Genomic DNA, 19,560 nt, shown 5'->3' on the forward strand with positions numbered 1-19,560 from the left:
AATGCTTCATTGGGGAGAACCCAAGGCACCTCAGGACTGTCAAATCCATTCTATTTGGGGTTAGTTACTTATGAGAACATCTTTTACCAAGGCCTCTACATCAATTTACTTATTCTGCAAATATTTGTTGAAGGGACTCTGTTGCCCAACTTCAAAGGTCAGTATTTTGGACAAGGATGGGCCAATTTCGAACATATTGTTATCAATTGGATTACATGTTGCAATAAAGAACCACTATCTTTTGCTCTTTTGTAAAAGCACCTGTCTGCATAAGGAAACCAAGGGCATTTATATTGTTTCTAAAATGAGCCAGAAATAGTGGTTCTTTATTGCAAAATGTGGTCCAATTAAGGTTAAAATTTGTAATACTTTCAAATTTTGATTATGTAATTTTAAACTTGTGCCAGGAACCCTGCTTTTCAAAATCAGGACTGCCTAAGTAGCTCTTGAGGGAGATCAGAGGGCTTCAGAGAAGTGAAAGCCGAATTTTTTGGGGTCTACTCCTGATTCGACCTTGTGGTTCTCGACTTCATCCAACCTAATATAGCTAAGAAAAAAGACTGGTACGGGAGGTTTGGGACACTTTACAAAAATATATTCCTCAGATATTTCTCAAGAGCTTTCAATTTGAAACTAAACCAACCGGATTCATTGAGGGTCTTCAGAAGTGCAGCAGAGTAAACTTTCAACAGCTTTTTGTTTAAAATGGTAGGAGTGCATTTACAGAAACATCGTCCTAGAAACGCTGCTACTTCTGCTTTTACTGAGGGATTCTTATTATCTAATGCAGCAATGACGTCTTCCTGGATTGCTTCTAAAGTTGTCTGTGAAAAGAAGAATGAAAAATTAATAGTATGTTACTTATGTTGAAATTTTAAAACATAGATTTACGCCACAGAACTAAATCTTCATTCTTGTGGAAGGAGGCTCTACTTGGCATTTTTGCGACTTTTTATCTAACACCAAGACTTTAATTCATCAGATTTTTATCATCAACTAATGTTAAAGAAACCGTCAGTGAGGTCATTTACTACACCACTGTTCCACTCATTGCTGACATTATCTGTATATCATCAGTGAGGCCATCAAAATAATTATCAAAGAAATAATAATGTAAAGATAAACAAACTATCTATGCGTAATTCAAACATTCAATTTTGCGTAACAATACAAAAATAATTCAATTAAAACTGTAGTTTAGCCAAACTAGCTTCCTTTTTTTAAAAAGTCAATTTCCTTCTGAAATGTGTTACTCTTGCTCTATTTTTGTTGTTTTCAGAGCTGATGTAATTTTTAATAAAATAAGTAAAATTTATGAATGATATGAAATAATATTGTACATACGCTGTTATAAATAGCATCTACAGCATCTCGCAGGGGAAGAACGACCGACTGTTTCTTTTCACGAAACTTCTCCAGGAATGATGGCAAACATGCAGCTGAGTAGGGCTGAAACCTCTTTTTTAGACCACTGGCAAGCATGGCGGCACACTTAGCTGCTAGTGAAACTACAACTATATTACTGTCCTTTGTTAAAATCTGTAAAGGCAAGCAAAAATATGTGGATTCAGCGAGGAGGACAAATCAACATGTTAACTATCATTTAGTCCATAAGACGACTTGAGAGAATCTAGAGATTGAGCAAGATTTAGAAGCTGTAAAAATCATACTAAAGCAGAAATATACCTGCCACTTGTGTGATTACATATTGTGATGTCTCCGAACTGTGTGTGGATAGGTATTACATGATAAATCAGAGTGGGGCCTCAGGACAGCATTACCCTGCTCTGCCAAGACACCTATACTGCCAGGCTATGCAAGAACGCCGGAATTCTATCAAGATTCTCCCTTGTTTTTAGGAACTTAACACTTTATAAATGAAAAACTGTTTTACCTATGCACCTCAAATTTTCAGATGAAGTTTTTGAAAGCATTTGTAAAAGAATTCTGTAAAAACATTGCCCCAAGGCACCAAAGTTTTTCTGCTATGATACATTGTTTCCAAAAAATAAAAAATGGCATTTACAGCATTTTAGCTTTGCATGGCAGTATAGCAGACTGCAAATGAAGAGCAGGCTCTAAGAAAATGAGCAACTTTCATCTTCACTCAATTATATGACATCTTACAGACCAGTCTTACGTCAAGCATAATTTTTCACATTTTTAAATTACAATTTTTGTTTTAATTTTAGCATGAAGTTGTGAATTTCTATCAGACACAACTTAATGTCAAAGTACATGCCGCTCACTGTGGCATGTATGAATGAGATTCGTATTGTGCCTCTCATCATGTTGGTCAAAGGAATTGTGCAAGGGAGCCTCTGTAAATATTTAAAACCCTCAAACTTCCTGATCACCTCCTCCATACCATGCAGAGGTCCCTGATTCTCAGCTTGTGCAGTATAGTTAGGGGTTTCCTTAACTTGGAATAACTATTTTCTTTTCATTTTCCTGTTTTTTGGTATTCCTTTTTCGTTTTCAAATTCAAATAGTATGCACAGGTAAAGTTCACTAAGACTTTGGTCTCTGATCCATGCTGGGTTCTGACATCAAGAGAAATGCAGTGAAAAAGAAAAAAGGAGCTCTGGCAAGGACTGAGGCCTGAAACTCGCGTGATAATATTTAAAGATGCTACCCTACCCCAAAGATTTCTGCTGAGATGAGGTGTCCAAGCTCATAGTCAGTCGCAAAACTAGAGAAGATCTCATCAGTGAAATGATGAAAATCCATGAGAACTATCTGAGAAGCCTTCTTGTAAAGTCCTGTTCCAAAATGAGATTGGCGTTGAACTCCAAAAACATGTAAAAATGTTCATGGCATAAAATTTTACCTTTTTGAGGGCACGCACGAGGTCCCCATAATCCCCATTTTCTAGCTTGGGCGCATCTGTAAGAATCTGCTCAAGAGTAGTCAATGCATCCTTCCGCTCCTGCCACTTTTTCTCCTCCAGTTTGGAGTAGAAATCTTTTGGAAGTTTTGATAAAATGTCGACTGGATCCATCAGGTCATAGGGGTCAATCTCTACTTTTTCGTCACCATCGCATCCTTCACCAGGAAAGTCTAGACAAAACATGAACATTAATTTACAGCAAAACATAAAAATGTAATGAACTGACTGTAACAAAAACCTATAGTGTCCATTATTCATGATTTTGAATTTTCAGCTCACTGAAGTTGGAGCATATTTAGCTTCTCGGTAGTTGATGATTGGGAAATCTTTTTTATTTGGGGATAAACTAGTGTCATTTAGAGTCAGGAGGAATAAATAATGGTAAATTCACACTGGAATTGGCCAAAATTATAGAAAATTATAAAAAATAAAAGAGGACCAGAACACAATAGATTTAAGTGAAATATGAACAATATATTTACCTCCACCAGCTCCAGATTCAGTTTCTACTGCATTATAAGCTTGCTTTTCTTGTTGTGATCGTAAGTAGCGCGTTGACACAGCCGGTTCATTTTTCATTTTTTCTAATTCTGGTTCCAGCTCCGCAATCTGACAATGAGAGAAGGAAAAAGCAACGTTATTAGTTAAAGGTAAACAATATTTCTTGTGCAGTTAAATAAATTGGATAATGATGTACCTGCAAGTGCCCTGACATTACTGTTAGAGGTGTAGAAAAAACTTTTTTGACAAAGTAACAGTTATACCAGCAACCAGATTGCTTAGTGCATGGTACTTCCACATCTTAAAAATTTGCTTATGAACAAAGAAAAATGAAATTTTTAAAGTAAATACATTCCCTTTCAATCATGGGCACCATCACTTTAAATTAATGAAAAAAAAAAATTATACAACACATAAACTTCAGTGCTTACCTGTACTGGTTTTAAATTAGATAGCTGAGGTTTGAGTGCCATTCCTATCCACCGGTACATTTCAATTACCATGGCTTTCCCTTCCTCTCTAACATTCTTATCACGATCCTCCAACAGAGCAGGAATTTTCTTCACTAATGTCTTAACATTGAAGATTTTAATACCGAATTCTCTGCAAAAAAACATAAAAAAATATTAACTACATAATCATGAAAACTTAAAGGGCTCAAATTTTTTGAAGACAAATAACTCAAGTCTTATTTTCTTACTCATCAAATGCAGTTTTGAGCCTCATATGAGTTGTGTCTAACAGAAAAAGGCAAAAAAAAATTTCCAAATGTTATGAGCGCTTGATACATAATTAACGGTTGGCCACTTTTACACCTAAAGTGTTTGCCAATTTGGGCTGAGAACATCTAAAACCACATACATCAGAGGATTTGACCGGTCCAGACGTGTTGGAACAAGAGTGAATTTCACTGTGTTTGCCTTCCATGAGGCAAAATTGATACGTACAATCTTACTTGAAACCAAGTGGCAAAAATAGATGTCTCATTCCAAGTCGATCTCCCCTTCATGATTCAGAACCGTGAAAAAATGATTTAGGTATTAAGGAAAAATTCATTGATAACGTATCTACACAATAACACTTCTTTTTTCTGATAGTGATCACTGTTATATCCCCTCATTTTTGCCGACTTGGTAACATGGCCTGCTAGGCAGCCAAGGATACAAGATGTCATTGGTCCTGTGAAAGTTTGCGGTTCTTTTCATGTTTATGTCTTGTCGAAAGCTTTCCGGTAATGAATAAATGTCTCTCCCTAGCTTCAGTTAGTCTTCATCTGTTTCTGAAACCTCCCAGTCTCCTGATACAACAATCACCCTTTTCCTTCAAAATAAAATACGTACATAATGATTTTACAAACTGCCAAATCATGGAATTCACCCAAAATTTATCTCCGTTTGTAAAGGGTTTGAAATTTTAAAAGCAGATCCTTTTGTTGAAGAATAACTTTGACAGTTGCTGGGTTAAAAGAATAGTTAGCAGCATAAACATACCTCACAGCCTGTGTCATAACACTAACACAAGCAGCGACAGTCTTCGGGTTTTTGTGCTCGAAACCTTTCATGAGTTCTTCTTGAACTTGTTCTTGTTTCTCGATTTCAATATACATCAGCGTAACTTGAGCTGCTAAATCTTTAGTTTTAGTCTTAGGGGCGGCAATACATTTGTTGACAATTCCAGCCATGGTGTCACCGACAGTTCTAAAAAAAAAAAAGATTGATTAAAAAATTTTGATACCAGCATTGATTGATGATTTGTCCTTGAGATTACAGGTAATGGGGTAGTAGACAAGCTGTAAATTTAGGCATTATGATACATGTGTTCTCATCAAAACTTCACATAGAATAAGATTTGTGCAACAAAAATTAAGAAATAACTTTTGACCAAGACTGAATGAGCAGTAACCAATGACTGATGGAAATTAAAAGACCAGGCATGGTCAAAATTGGAGCTCTTTTGTTTAAGAAGGAATCTAACATGTCAGCTTATTGCCAATTGTAAATGGATGAAGACTTACTTTCCAGCCGGTCCTGCATTTTCAACAAAGGCTAAGGTTGCTTCCAGACCCTTTTCTTGTGCCACAGCATTGCTGTCCGTGACAAATTTTTTTATCAGTCCTAAATACTTGTTCCATTCTGGCGATTTTTCATCGAGTGTACTGAAAAGCTTCTTTGCTTCTTCATAACCATGGACTCGAGCCTTCCAAAGCTGTAATTTGTGAAGATTAAAAATAGATATTTGGTAGAAAATCAATTCATGAAAAAAAAAAAAAAAAACTTATATCCACAAAATATTACCTAGTTTAATACAGATGGCAGAACTTTTTCCTTGTGAGAATGAAACTTCACTTATACAGGGTGTCTCAACGTTAAACCAACGGGTTGTAAAAGAGTGTTCTAAAGGTCAATTTTTTTTTCTCTCCAAAAAAGCTATCAGTTGGAGCTCCCGCTCCCCTTCCCTTAAACCATACTTTTCATTGATAAGGATGCTACTAACATTCTGAGTAACTTGTTTTTAAAAGTTGGCAACAGTGCCGGCAAAATTTCACCAAGTTTGTCTCAAATTCTTGGTTTATTGCTCTCCAGCTTTGAATGTTCACACAGGGGAAAATTTTAGGGGGCCTTCTCTGCCAAATGACACAAAATTAGCTCCTCTAAGATACAGTACAGCTATTTCATTTATATTTCTTTTGGCGTTAAAAACCATTTAGCCTGATTTCATCCCATACTGTGTAGAAAAATTACAAAGATTGTGGAGCTGGTACTTAAATGATTCCTGTCGCTTGCATACCTTGTGGACACACTGATCTTCGATTGGTAGCTTCAAATATTCTGTATCCTCTTCCATCTTTCTTTGCACTTACAACTACCCTGAAACATGGGAGAACATTAAAATAAATTGACTGATATGAGCGTAGTATTCATTTTACTTACAAAATCACACGATTAAAATCTTCACTTTGTGACAACTAAAAATACGCATAGCAGTTTTGGGAGTTGGAAATGGATTTGTCAGATGAAGGCAACACAAAGTTCTGACCTCAAAAACATGACAAAAAAGGACAAGTTATCGGAAACAGGCTGCAGTGAGTATCCTACGCAAATGTTCCTTGAACATAACCTATCATAGGTGTTAGGCACTTTAGAGTTGAAGGAACAGTAGAGGTTCTTCTTGACGGAAGCATTAAGCTGTTTCCTGCCAACACATCATAACTCAAATATTTGTAACTAACCTTCATTACTTTCAATGTTCTGTTACTTGAGCATGTATTTCTCTTCCTGCTGAAATCCAAGGTGCTACGACAGGAAGGATTCAAATGAAGCATGGCTTGGATCTACATAGCTCTAGACTGATGAGAGAATGTGAAATAAAGCCTAAGATCAAAAGCTGAGCGTGTTACTTTGATTTTACAAGAAACAGGGCAGATTAATCTCTACAAGAGCTATAAATGTGGGCTAATCACAGTGAAAGGAAATCCATGGTTGCAATTATCTGCATCCCCCGACTTTGAACAATCTTTAGCAAGAATGAATGCTTAAAGGATGCACGATAAGAATATGTATCAGGCAAACAATATTGTGGAAGTAGCAATACATCTTTCCTGGATCTGTATTACATAGCAGTGTGAGAGAAAGAGCGAAGGCAGAACCTTGCAATTCAAGCATCCATTCACAGCACAAGGTAGTAAATTAGCCTATGGTACACGGATACGATATAATTTAATAAGATTTTCAAGCCCACAAAAGTAAGCAAGCCTGACTTCATAACTTCAAGAGGAGCAGGAAACATGTTTCAATGGACGGAATGGCTTCAGATACTTGCGAGTAGAAAAATTGCTCATTGTAGGGTTTGTTTAGAGAAGCTTACGCATCCAGATGACATTCATACACATAGTGACAAATTAAGCTAGTCAGTAGTGCTTATGACTTGCAAGGAGGTGTAAAATATTGATGTATGAGAGCAGGTGCTGAGAATGGTGCTTACCTGTTTACAAGTCACAACTGGCTTACAGTTTCCTGACACTGCAGTCGATTTAGATTGAAACAAAGGCTTTTACCTATCAAGATTTGATGAATCATGAAATTTAGGCTATGATGTGCACTTGGAGGAAAACTCGATCAAGAAAGATATAATCACGACGTGAAAGAACTTATTTCAAATTAACTGCTCAAATGCTAACTGCTAACATCGATTTCGTGATAAAGAACAGCGGATTTGCGAATAAAGAGAGGGTGGTCATTTTCAGTTAGGCGGTCATTTTTTGCGTCATATGGCAGGCATGACGTCACTAGGAAGGGCCAGTTTTCTGTATTTTCTGGTAATCTTACGGAACCAGGAGTTAGTGTCCTCCGAAAAACTTTTCAGAATGATAAAATATTTGTTTTTCAGACCAAAATGTACCATCAATTGTGTTTAATAAAACGATTAGAAATTGGACAACACATGTGTAAGGACTAGGATGATTTGCATTCCTACATTCAATCAGTAAATTTTGAATTGAGAAAACAGTGTTGGCGCACGAGCGTACCCCTTTTTCTGATTGGTCAGCACGGCACCCCTCCACCTTACCACTACCCCAAAATGGCACCGCATTGTTTTGATCTTGCTTTTGTTTTTGTTTTGTTTCCTTTCCTCGAGCTTATTTGACGTTATTTTAAAATTTATCAATTTATCATTGAATCTATTTTTTCCATCATCTTTACTCAAACTTTCTTTTAGTGAAACATTATTTTCTCTTTCCTTTTAGCTTTCTGTCATTTCCATATACCACACCACAAACTACAAGCATTCAGATATCTTGTGGCGCCACATACTTTCATCATCTCACCGGTCTGCATGCTCTGATTTTATACTAGTACACCTATTGGAACTGTAAATAAGTCCTGTCAAATGGCTGGTGAAGTAGTTGTAGATGCCCTCCCATACATTGATCAGGGATACAATGAGCCTGGAGTTCGAGAAGCGGTAAGTTCCAGAAACTTCTCTCCTACGCTTGTGATTCAAAGTTTTTGTTCATCTGCCTGTGTTTTTTGCAAGTACAGAATTATCTTGCGGAAGTTTTTAAGTCTCTACGAAGCTAATGACGTTTTCTTACTGACGGTAATAAAACCTGGAAGCATGCACTTACCTAAATACCTCACCAATTTTCTGACCTGTCATCACTAAGAATGAAAGAAGGTACCATTATTCCTCTCAGTCCGAGAATATAATCCAGACTGAGTAGATGGCTCTTATGATGAGATGATCAAATAACAAAATGTGCCTGCATAAGTAATCCCAAAGAAACATACCAAGCTTCGTTTTGAAAAAGAAAAAAAAATGGATTTGGATTAGTTATGAATCCAACAAGTCCTAAAGGACCCTGCACACTCCTTATGAAGAAGTGCACCATGATCGATTTTAATTTTTTTACTGCATTCAATTCATCTCAAGTTGCTGATCCCAAGTGATCATTGCGCCAACTATCTACATTGCACCGTTTTTGCACAATACATCCAGAATGCTTTAATTATTCAGCAATAAGGCCTTCAAGAACAGGTCTGATGTGAATAGAGGAAAACGTAGCGAGTGTCTGTCTTCTTATCTATTCCTGCCTACTCTAGGGCTGTCTCTCTCCCGCTCTCCTCTGTTTTACGTTTCCTGTTTTTCTCCGACTTTCCTGTTTTTATGCTCCTCACGATTCTGATTTGGATGGTTGAGCAAGTGCAGAATCCAAAATAAGACTGCTGTTCGGTGCTGGAGTTCCCCTGATTTCCTTGTCGACACACAGCCGACCGTTCACTTGAGTGCTGAAATGAGGAATCTTTCGGACTCTTTTTCGCCCAATAATTAAAGTGTTTTGGGCGTACTGTGCGAAAACGGTGCATCATAGAAAGTTGGCGCAATGATGACTTTTGATCAGCATCTTGAGATGAATTGAATGCAATAAAAAAATTCAAAATCGATTATGGTGCACTTTTCCATAATGAGTGTGCGGGGTCGTTTTTTCCTGTCAAGAATTCTATGTCGAGAAAAAATATTTTGAATGTGAAAACAATTGTCTTTAACATTGAGTCTTGCAGAGGTATGAAACTTCAAACCTCTTTTTCTTCGTTCAAACTCATTGCGAATAGGTATGTTTCTAAGTGTTTTGTAAGTTTTCTCTCTCTAAACCCTTGAATCATCATTTTTTTAAAGTAATGAAAATTCTCAAAACTTTTTCTAGGCTTTATCGATGGTAAAAGAAGAAACGAGTCGTTACAGGCCCACAAAAAATTATTTGGAGCATCTGCCTCCTCTGAATATTAATGCATTTGAGGTAATCTCCTTATTCTATCGCTAAGTAATCAGCATTTCATGCCATCACACATCAATGGTTAAAGTACGAAACCACATATCTCCTTTCGCAACATTGCACTTTTTCTGTTATACTTTATTTCTTTGGAAAACTAGTCAACATAATTTTTTTAAAATTTCCTTCATTTTCCTTTTCTGTTAACAGAACATTCTGTAAACATTTCAAGCTATAAAGTTGGCTTGTTACTTTTTGAAAAAAAAAAAAAAGGAGTGAAAATTTTGAAACATTGTAGTGGAGGTATGCGGTTCCACTTTGGCCATTGATATGTTCTTTCTTTACAAAGATTCTTTGGTGCCAAATAGAAATGTTTGCCTATGACAGCAGTTCAAGTTTCATTTAAATTTTTCTAACTTTGTCAATTCTTGAACCAATTAGATCATGGTCTCCATTGATCTAGCTTAAAATCTAATATTTCAAATGAAACTAAAATTATGCCTTCAGTATCATTACTCTTGTAATGAAATGATATCACCACACTTACTTTTGGGACAACCAATGTAATTATAAAAAATGAATGTAACAGCAATAAAAAACTATTGAGACTTATATGTACTTGATTTGTCAAATCAGCTGCTGTACTCATAAGAAAACAGATGTTACATTCCACAGTCTGTAGGTTCAAATCCACAAATAAAAAAGCACGCACTAGCACATTAATTTTCAATCTTGCGGACTCGTTCCACCAGCCCCACACTCCAGCATCTTCAGTAGACTCAGAGGATGTTGTTCCGTTGATCCCAAAATGTGGAGCTGCCAAATGAGTCTGCAGAATTGACAATTTATGCACAAGTGAGTTCTTTTCTACACGGATTTCTAACATTGTCTTGTGCGGTTCTTCGTAAGTATTTTACTGAGTCCGTAGATTGACAACACTTTTCTATCCTTGCGCTTTTTCAATCATCATATTTTTTATTTTAGACGGGAATAATGAAGGCAGAGTTTGAAAGAATGCAGCAAAGATTACCAATGGACACTCTAAGCATGAAACGGTACGAACTTCCACCCCCACCGGCAGGAAAGCTTACTGATATAAGTGCTTGGAATGAATGTGTAGAAAACTCATTAGCCCAACTTGAACATCAAGCTGTCAGGTAAGAAAAATTATTGTCACTTGATTTTCTCCTTAGTGGTGTATGATCATTCCATAAGAACCATGCTATTAAGTGCTGGGTGTAATCAGATGAACCGACAAATTTCTTTTCACAATTATGTTCTGCTCTATGTTATGTTACTGCTTAAGTTCTCTGGAACTACAGCTAAGTCTACAAGCTGAAAATGGAAGGTATCGATGCATTTGTTGAATGCCTCCCTGAAATTTGCAGAATATCACATAATTTTCAAGAACTGATGAGGTCTTTTCGATGATCATCAACAATATTACATAAACTGGAAAACTTGTTCAATAAATTTGCGCCCACAATTACTTGGTCCTTTTTCTCAAAACTTCATGTTTGAAGTAACTACTCTCATTGGCATCAAGGGTACGGAAACTTCCGGACCATGCGACCAGCCCGGTTCTTTGAAATGAGGGAACCCCTTCGAGAACAGGGAAACTTCCATGAAAATGGTACAAAACAGGGGAATCCTGTACCAATTACTGTGTTACATGCGTGAAAAATGTCAGATTTTCTAGACATTAAAGTTTGTTTCGTTCTTTAAGTCTTCACAGGGAAAAAATAATGAATTTTAATTACACAGGAGAAAGGTTGATTGAATTTAAGGGGAGGCTTGGAACTTTCTGCATGTTTAGATGTTACCTTTCTGTTTTATTCTCATCTTCTAAAAGATCACTTTATCTTTGAATCTATTTGTTAACCTACCTTGTTTCAGAGTTACAAATTTAGAATTGATGTTAGAATATGGAATGGAAGTATGGAAATCTTATCTTCAGTTGTTAGTCAAATGTGTAATGGAGCTTCAGAAGCAGGTGCAGGATCTTAGGTAAGACTTAGATATTGCTTTCATTTATCCAGGGACGAGTTCTATAGGACCCTGGACTCCTGTAAGAGTCATAAAAATTCGTGAGCAGTCACTAATGCTGCGACCTTGTGTAGGATCCTTGATACGGACTGCTATCATCAGTCGTTGGATTTCACAAAAACTCCATAGGATCACATTTATCTGCCAGAAATCGAAATTTTTACCTTACTTATCTGAGCGGCAGGCACTTCCTTGTCGAAAGGAGTTGGAAAACGTCAAAAATGTACTAATTTTTCAAGAAATCAGCCACCTTATGGGTTATTTTTCAATTATCGACTTTACCTAACTTTTGGATCGGGCAATGGATGGGTAAAAGTTCGAGGGTAGGATCCTCTAAGTTTACGAGGATCGTACGCAAGGTTGTGCTGTACGCAGTGCTCCTGAGCATACAATGTCTTCTAGAACTTGACCCTGATTCATCTCTGAATAAAGTTGTGCTGTATATTTTGAAACAATTCTTCCTATAGTAAATTATTAAAGGAAAAACAAATATCAAAATAAATTGTATCACAAATGAAAAGTGTTTACCCATAAGGCTAGAGTGTTCCGGAAATCAAGAGGTCTGCTTGTTAATTGGCAAAATTGCAGCCCCTAGCTGTTTCCAGGAAAATTATTAATCAGGTAAGATTTTAATGGTTCTTCTAGAATTGAAATGAGGGAGTCCTTTCTTTTAATTGGATTTGCATCCATCACCCTCATTTTCCAGTTCATAAGCTGTTGCTCAATATTTGCTGTGTAAAATTTCAGGAAAGAAATTCAAGAAATTAACTGGGAAAGGAAGACAATGCAGATGGAAGGTGGTGAGAAGTTGCGACAACTAGAGGCCAACTGGGTAGGACTGGTCAGTAAAAACTATGAAATTGAGCAGGCGTGTGCTCATCTAGAAAGAGAAATCATTGATGCAGGCTACGAATCTCTCCTAGAAAAATTGTACTACAGGAATAAAGAAGAAACCGATTAGAATTGCATGTCTTCATTTTATCTTTGCTGGACAGAGTGTACCTCAGAAAATTCTCATCGTTCAGAACTGAGAAAGTAAACTTTTACATATTTCAATCCGAATTGGGGGAAACTGTGGAAATGGGGGATGTTATGCTTCGGTGTTAATTCTACTTCTGTTTTTTCCAATTTTGCTGTAATTTTACTTGAAGTACAGGATTATTTTTGTAGCTCTTCCTGGCAAGAAATCATGAAGTCATTTTCAGTATGATTTTTCAACCCAAGTATAAAATATAATACCGGGAATTTGAGTTAATTGTCTTGTCTCTCAAGACAAATTCATTGTAGACATCATAAAAATTTCGAGTGAAGCGGCAATATGCTTGTCAGTATTCAACATCTAGAATCTTTGCTGGTTTTTAGGATTCTCAGTCTTCAAAAGGAATTATAAAGAAACAATTCCTTAAAGTGAAATCGCAATTTTTTTTCAATTTTTCAAAAAAATGTAAGCTGCTTTTCACCTAAATTCTGATTTTTTGTATAAGCTCATGGACTGTTTTTCAATGATTGTCACAAGGGATGCCCCTTCTCTGCTCCTTCTGTGTTTGAAGGTAATAAACACTGAATCCATTCTTAGCACTGCTTATCTTTTTCATGCTTTCTCACAAAACCCGAATATTTTCTTCGACATAAGGGTATTTTTTTAACATTGTTTCTTATGATAGTGTGTAGAAACCACAAAAAATTCGACTTTCTCGAATTTTTGTCATGAGCATCGTTCAATTTATCAAACTTTTACTTTAAAAAAATGTTTTCAATGGACAATTTCCTTGCTGATTTCCTGATGCCATGTGCAAGCCCTGGCGCCCTTAAGCGCTTCTTGCAGGGGGAAACAAAAAAAAATTCAATATTAGGTACCACATCCTGTACTTCCTGCTAATGATTTAGGATGGTTGGTCTTAAGTACGTCCATCTGGTCTGGCGTGTAACCTGCTACCTAGAATAATTTTTTACATTCATGTAGTTGAGTCAATGAATGAATAAATTTTTTTCACAGTATTCAACTCTAGGTATGTTCTTTAAATATCCTTCTTAGAGCACGGAATGACCCATCAATTCTTATTAGCAATGTAAGGAATGAAAAATTAAAGAAAGTATTTGGAGGATCAGTAATTTTATTCATCAAATTTAGGCGCTGGAATTTACATGAGCAGATTAAGAACATCAATATGACAAAAATTTAACCCTTAGTTCCTTGGTTTAGGTGTCATGCAGTATCGAGTCTTTCGAACTGCATTTTTTTGGGTGTTCCAAGAACCCAGACATTAGATAGCAGATCAAATATTACACAACAAACTCATGGCACATTCTTATCCTGCCCCTTTACTTCCAAAGCAAAAATGCAACCCGAAAGGATCTCAAATGAATTAAGAGAATTTCGTCTCAATTGAATCTCAATCTGAGAGTCAATTACTTATTGTAGATAGCTTTTTCAATTAGAGAGAAATTTGAAGTTCAAGGATACATAAATTTTCATTAGTCAAGTGAAGAACGCTGCAAATTGCAAAAACACACTGTTGTTTCAGCATATAAATGAAGATAATCCTTACTCATTCCCACTCTTTTTAATAGAATGAAGCCTGAGATCGTACTGTCCTCCTTAAGATAGAGCAAGCTTTATTTTCAAGTAAAAAAATTAAAAAATATACAAACGAAGATGCAGTAACAGAGTTGCTTATTTAGAATGATTTATTCCTACTTTCCGTCCAAGCCTTGGCGATGGTCTGCTTCATAGTATCATCTCCATCTTCGTAGATTGACTGTAGCATTTTCATCATTCCACTCGAAGGATCCTCGTCATCTTTGTCAATCTTGGGTAGTCGGGCTTCTTTTGCAGCCTTGTCAATCGATGTTAAGTGAGACCAGTTGATTCCTTTTTGGTTCTTCTCTAAGAAAACCACCACAGTATCTGTCAAAATAATTTGCAAAGTGTTAAACATAGATGAGGTCACCATATTTGATCTTACCGCCAGAGGCCAGGGTGCCTGTCAATTTTTTTTAAAAAAAAAAAAATTCCTTGACATTTCCCAGACAAAAACGGCCAAAAAACCAGGGAAAAATTCAAAATTCCCTGACAATATGGAAAAAATTCTTAATTTTTCGACACATTTGAACTGATAGATGTAAGTAAGAATTTTTTTCATGTTTTTGGAATATAATGTAATAAATAGAGCAAACCAATTTGGAAATTATTTCATCAAAATCAGAAAGGAAGGACAGTTTTGACCTAAATTGATACCATAGGGATCAAATTCGGCCAACCTTTGTCCGAAATATTGAACTTCAAGGTTGGGGGATCAGTCCCCCCTCCATAAAATGCTAGGTCACAAAATGGACATAGGGATCTGAAAAAAGGTTTTTTTATAAATGATCAATTCCAAGAAATTCAAATTTGACGGTCCTGAAGCCCCCTGGGGTTTCTATAATGAGGCGGAAGGGGATCCTGAAATTAAAAATTTGACAAGTCGATGGCTTATCCAGTTCTCCATCAGCAAGCAGAGCGTCAGCGGGAACAAACTGTGTATGCTTGTCGTTCAATGTGCACCTTGGACACACGTGGGCAAACCTTTCTGACATTCTGCCACTCAGATCAAGATAATGATTGGACCCTCAGGTCTGCTATGGCATCCCTATCTTCTTTCTCATTTTGTCTCAAATCCGTAGGAATTAATTAATGAGGGATTAGTAGGATCAATGAGGGTTGTCTGGTTCAATATTGGTGCGGTCACATCTGTTGCCAAGGTTTCAGAAGCACGAGAAAGCAGAGTAAAGTAGGATCTGATTGAAATAAAAATTTGGCAAATTCGTTATGTGCATGCCCCTGCTGCCTGTCATTTGGAAGGCCCATTGATATTGAATTCACAGAGTGCTCTTACAGGACCACATTTTGATAGACAATAAGCAATCATATTAATCTTTTTCACCACATCTTTCCCTCAAACTTGTAAAATTGATGTTGTTCTACACAAAAGCAACAGTATGTGCAGCCAAAATACCCTTCTGCTAGAGGGAAATTTATAAAATAGAATTTTCTTTTGACTGAAAAACTACTTCGTTTTTTTTGTATTGTTTTTTTGAGACCAAAAACAAAATTTGTTGATTTAAAAAATTCACATGCATCTAAGTTGTATTGTATCTGAATCAATTAATCAACTCTAACAAACTTACCTTTCTTTATTTTGATGTAGCTTTTCTGTGCATCAATAGTTTCGAGTAGATTTGCTACTTTAAAACAGTAGTTTTTGTTCTCAAGTTCCCGTACATGTAAAGCCACTGATCTGTGAAAAAAGAAAAAGGTATATTTCAGAAGAGAATATTCCGTATAATACATTCAAAGAAAATGAAAGGAGACTTGAACAAAAAAGTTAGCATGGGGCGATGCAAGATGAAGAGTGATAGACGGATAGTAGGTGGGGAGGGGGAGCGACTTGCATCAGCAGTAGGAGAGGAGTAAAATTGTAGGAGTGAGAGAAGAAGCAGAGGATGAATAAGATTTAAAAGTAAGGTGGAGATAAAGTTCGCAAATAGAATCAACGGATTGGCAGAGAACAAAAATGTGACAGCTTGGGGATGCTTTAACAAAGCAAATCCCATTTGAACGGTCACTCTGGGAACAGTTTGTATGAACTTGCATTGATTATAAAAGTGCATCCCTTCACTAAGCAGCCCTAAAAAAGGAGGAGAATGTGAAAATGGGAAGGTTGAGAGCTTCCTACAACCCTCACACATACCTTTCAAACCTTAAGACATAGTGAATTTTGATCATATAATACTTCAAAAAAAAATTTTTACCTTTCAGTGAATTCATGAGTTACATTTGTTTCTGGAATTTGATGAACATTGGGTAAAGTCACAAAAAGTTTGACAAATTTATCTGACTGATCCCAACCTGAAACAAAAAACATTTGAAGTAGAGAGCTAATGAGAAAAACAATATTGCTACATTCTCTGGAGCGCTATGTATTTTGTAAATGCGGATGGATGAATAAGCATACGGGGAGTGGAAATAGAGCCTCTAAAATAATAAAAAATTAATGCTTTGGAGGCAAAAATAAATAAAATTGGTAAGCATTAGAAACTCTCTGAATTCCTGGGGGAAAATTGTGAAAGTTTATCAAAAATCACCGAAAAATGCAACTTTAGCCATATCGTTATTGTCATACAGAACAATAACGCATCAGAACCCGAACTGCCCAACAATGGTTGAATAATGTCCTAAAGAAAAAAATAGAGTGTGGCCTTGCCAAAAAGAGTTACACAATATTAGCATATAACTAGTTAAATACTCTTGAGGACCGGTACATACCGAACATGCTGATACCAATGTAATGGTTTTAAGTCTTCAAACATAATATTACCTGGCATTAAGAAGCGTATTTATGGGCATTCCTTGAACCATACATATTACAAGGGTTAAAAATTTAAGAAGCCTTGAGGTTCAAGGCACGACTATGAAAGCAGCCATAAGTTATAGTTATAAATATACAAAACTTTGGTTAGAATATGTGGGCATCAAATTGGTGCATATTGAATTTGAAGGATATTATGCATATCAATTATGCCATGGCGTTGAGTAGCCCAGTGTAAAGGTATTTTGCTGATACCAGAGGGAATTCTCTGCTGAAGGTGATGACTATAACATCATATTTTTCATCTTAATTGAAAGTCCAATGAATAATACTTTGGAGTTTAAGATCAGCATGTGAAAGGCCCAATATTCTGTCCGAAATTAGACCCTACTGAAAAGTTAGTTTCGCTAACACTAGTCTGCCTTCATTTCTCTGCATTTTGCCGATTTTTGGGTTTAGAATGATTCTTTGGGCTTAGCCACAGGGGCCATCGTCCTTTTTTTCGCTAAAAATTCAAAATCTGCCTAGATTTTTTACCTAATTAATACGACACATCCCATGCCAGTTCGACCATGTCACTCGAACTTGACGAATCACCTGAATGATATTTTCCATTGTTTCTGTCTTTAAATAATGTGCACCTATTGCATTTACCGGTTTTTTTTGGAAGGGGGGACTTTTCAGCTGATGGCAAGGGGGGGGGGGGCTACACAAAAATTTCTGTGCTTGGCGCAAAAAACTTAAATCCTACTCTGGTTAACATACCATAGTTTGTTAGCTGGATCTCATAACTTCTGGGTGTGTTTGATACTACAGGTGTTTTCCCCGTCTGGTTCGTAGCAGTTACTGGAATGGAAGACTGTTCTGTTTTTTGAACCAAGAGTGTTTCAAGTTTCCTAACTTCGAGCGATAGGATTTCTTGGACTTTTGGCCTTGATGCTTGTGCCTCTAGAGCCTTGAGTTCGGCAATGTCTAATCGTAACTGAAACAAACATTTAAATCTATTAAGAAAATCATTTTAGAAAACCCTTCAGTTTGACTAGCTTCTATTTTTCAACCAAAAATATTACTTAAATAACGCAAAGGATTCAGTAAATTAAGTTATCTTTCCTTCATTTTACCTACTTTTGGGGGAAAGTAAACTTTGAACAGTCTTAGTAGCATTGCAATGTACTTGGTTCCTTCCTGAAGAACTCGATCCATTTCATTTCTGGTCAAAGCAAAATTAAAAGCACTATTTCTAGGGCTTGTAAGATAAATGAGGGCTATTTCTCACCCGAACCACAGAGGAAGATGATAAAATGTACTACTTTTTGATCTTGGTCCACTGCCACAGTCCAACCTGATCCATGCATTCCTGTAGAATGCTTGGATCGCTCTGTAAGGATGGTCAAGAAGCAGTCGAACCGCGTTCCATAGATATAGAATAGCCCTAAAAGTGAATCCAGATGACATTTAAATGCTGAAACTCCAAAACCACATATCTCATTAACAATGTTTGAAAACCTTCTCTCTCCTATTCTGTTTTTAGAGAGAACAGTTCAACATCATTCCTTAAAGTTTTCACAAAATTTTTTTTCACAAAGAAAAAATCAGGGTAAAGTTCAAGAATTGACGGTCAAGTAGTTTACCATTTAGAAAATAAAAGTAAGAAGCCTTTAACACCAACATCCGAGGTTTAGGAGTTTCACCATTGATTTACGTATAGTTCTGGTACATAGGGCATTCTAGAACCAAGGGTCTAACCTTTAATGAAATTTTAACAAGTTCCCAAATTGTCTGTTCACTTTTGACCAGAGGATAAATCTATCAAGATAATGTAAGATAAGTTGGCAGTTGTTCACTATTTACTGACGAGCGTGATGGACCGGTTCACGCATAAGTAACGGCAGCTTTGCCTGCAGTTGTTCCCCAGTGGCTATGGGGCAACTGCAATGCAGTCACTCATAAACAGAGAGTAAACAGCTGCCAATTGATTTGAAGACACCTCTAACAAGAGTTAACTGAAGCAAGTCTAAGACAGCCATTGATAATTCTTTGACTAGATGCCACGCTCCGAGGGAGAAGAAAGTTTGAAAGGAAAGGCATGGCGTTGAAATCATAAACAGAATGGGAGACTAACATATGCAGAGATGGTCGAAAGATTTAAAAAAGGTACAACCAAGTTACCTCGGCCAGTTTCTTTTCCATATCGCCTATTACAAAGTAACCTGGATCACCAACAAGCACCGGGGGAAAATCTGTGAGCGCAACTGAACAAGTGCGATGAAAACGTTCGGGCTGGATAAGGTGTAAATTTTAGATGGACCAGTCAGAAATAAAGCCACTTTCTGCAGTTCCTGTCTGTGGAAAGCAAAATTCAACTGATTATTAACCAAACTTTGTGACTAATCACGAGACATGCAGGTAAACGTTGATAACAGTGATGATGAGCACAGAGCTTTGAGTGAGGCTTCAGCATGGATGAAATGAATCACAACAGGTTAGGGGGGAGGGCAACATTGAGC

General features: G+C 36.7%; 3 protein-coding genes across 6 annotated transcripts in view; 1 reads left to right on the forward strand and 2 right to left on the reverse strand.

Moving 5' to 3' along the window:
* msps (msps cytoskeleton-associated protein 5) overlaps positions 1-7,585 on the reverse strand; it is a 36,079-nt gene extending 28,494 nt beyond the window's left edge. For 2 of the 4 annotated variants that reach the window (XM_019047202.2, XM_019047200.2), the window contains exons 1-9: positions 7,373-7,574; positions 6,179-6,258; positions 5,406-5,596; positions 4,882-5,088; positions 3,823-3,994; positions 3,373-3,499; positions 2,831-3,060; positions 1,345-1,539; positions 644-824 (exon numbers count right to left, since the gene is read on the reverse strand). In XM_019047202.2, coding sequence (XP_018902747.2) covers positions 644-824; positions 1,345-1,539; positions 2,831-3,060; positions 3,373-3,499; positions 3,823-3,994; positions 4,882-5,088; positions 5,406-5,596; positions 6,179-6,235 — 1,360 coding nt within the window. In that variant the 5' untranslated portion in view covers positions 6,236-6,258; positions 7,373-7,574. Of the gene's footprint in view, positions 1-643; positions 825-1,344; positions 1,540-2,830; positions 3,061-3,372; positions 3,500-3,822; positions 3,995-4,881; positions 5,089-5,405; positions 5,597-6,178; positions 6,259-7,372 lie in introns of all 4 variants that reach the window. The other 2 variants (XM_019047204.2, XM_019047201.2) reach the window with 2 other exon arrangements.
* Positions 7,586-7,974: 389 nt separating this feature from the next.
* BCAS2 (BCAS2 pre-mRNA processing factor) lies at positions 7,975-13,280 on the forward strand. The gene is made up of 5 exons (XM_019047210.2): positions 7,975-8,353; positions 9,594-9,686; positions 10,644-10,816; positions 11,556-11,666; positions 12,453-13,280. The coding sequence occupies exons 1-5, from the start codon at positions 8,279-8,281 to the stop codon at positions 12,664-12,666; spliced, it is 666 nt and encodes a 221-aa protein (XP_018902755.1). The 5' UTR covers positions 7,975-8,278; the 3' UTR covers positions 12,667-13,280.
* Positions 13,281-13,801: 521 nt separating this feature from the next.
* On the reverse strand, positions 13,802-19,517 carry LOC109034198 (calcyclin-binding protein). The gene is made up of 5 exons (XM_019047208.2): positions 19,223-19,517; positions 17,819-18,035; positions 16,497-16,593; positions 15,873-15,982; positions 13,802-14,613 (listed from the first exon to the last, which is right to left on the reverse strand). Exons 1-5 carry the CDS (start codon positions 19,241-19,243, stop codon positions 14,384-14,386), a joined length of 675 nt encoding a protein of 224 aa, XP_018902753.1. The 5' UTR covers positions 19,244-19,517; the 3' UTR covers positions 13,802-14,383.
* Positions 19,518-19,560: the final 43 nt, after the last annotated feature.

Source organism: Bemisia tabaci, chromosome 2 (genome assembly GCF_918797505.1).
Source record: "Bemisia tabaci chromosome 2, PGI_BMITA_v3".
NCBI lineage: Eukaryota > Metazoa > Arthropoda > Insecta > Hemiptera > Aleyrodidae > Bemisia > Bemisia tabaci.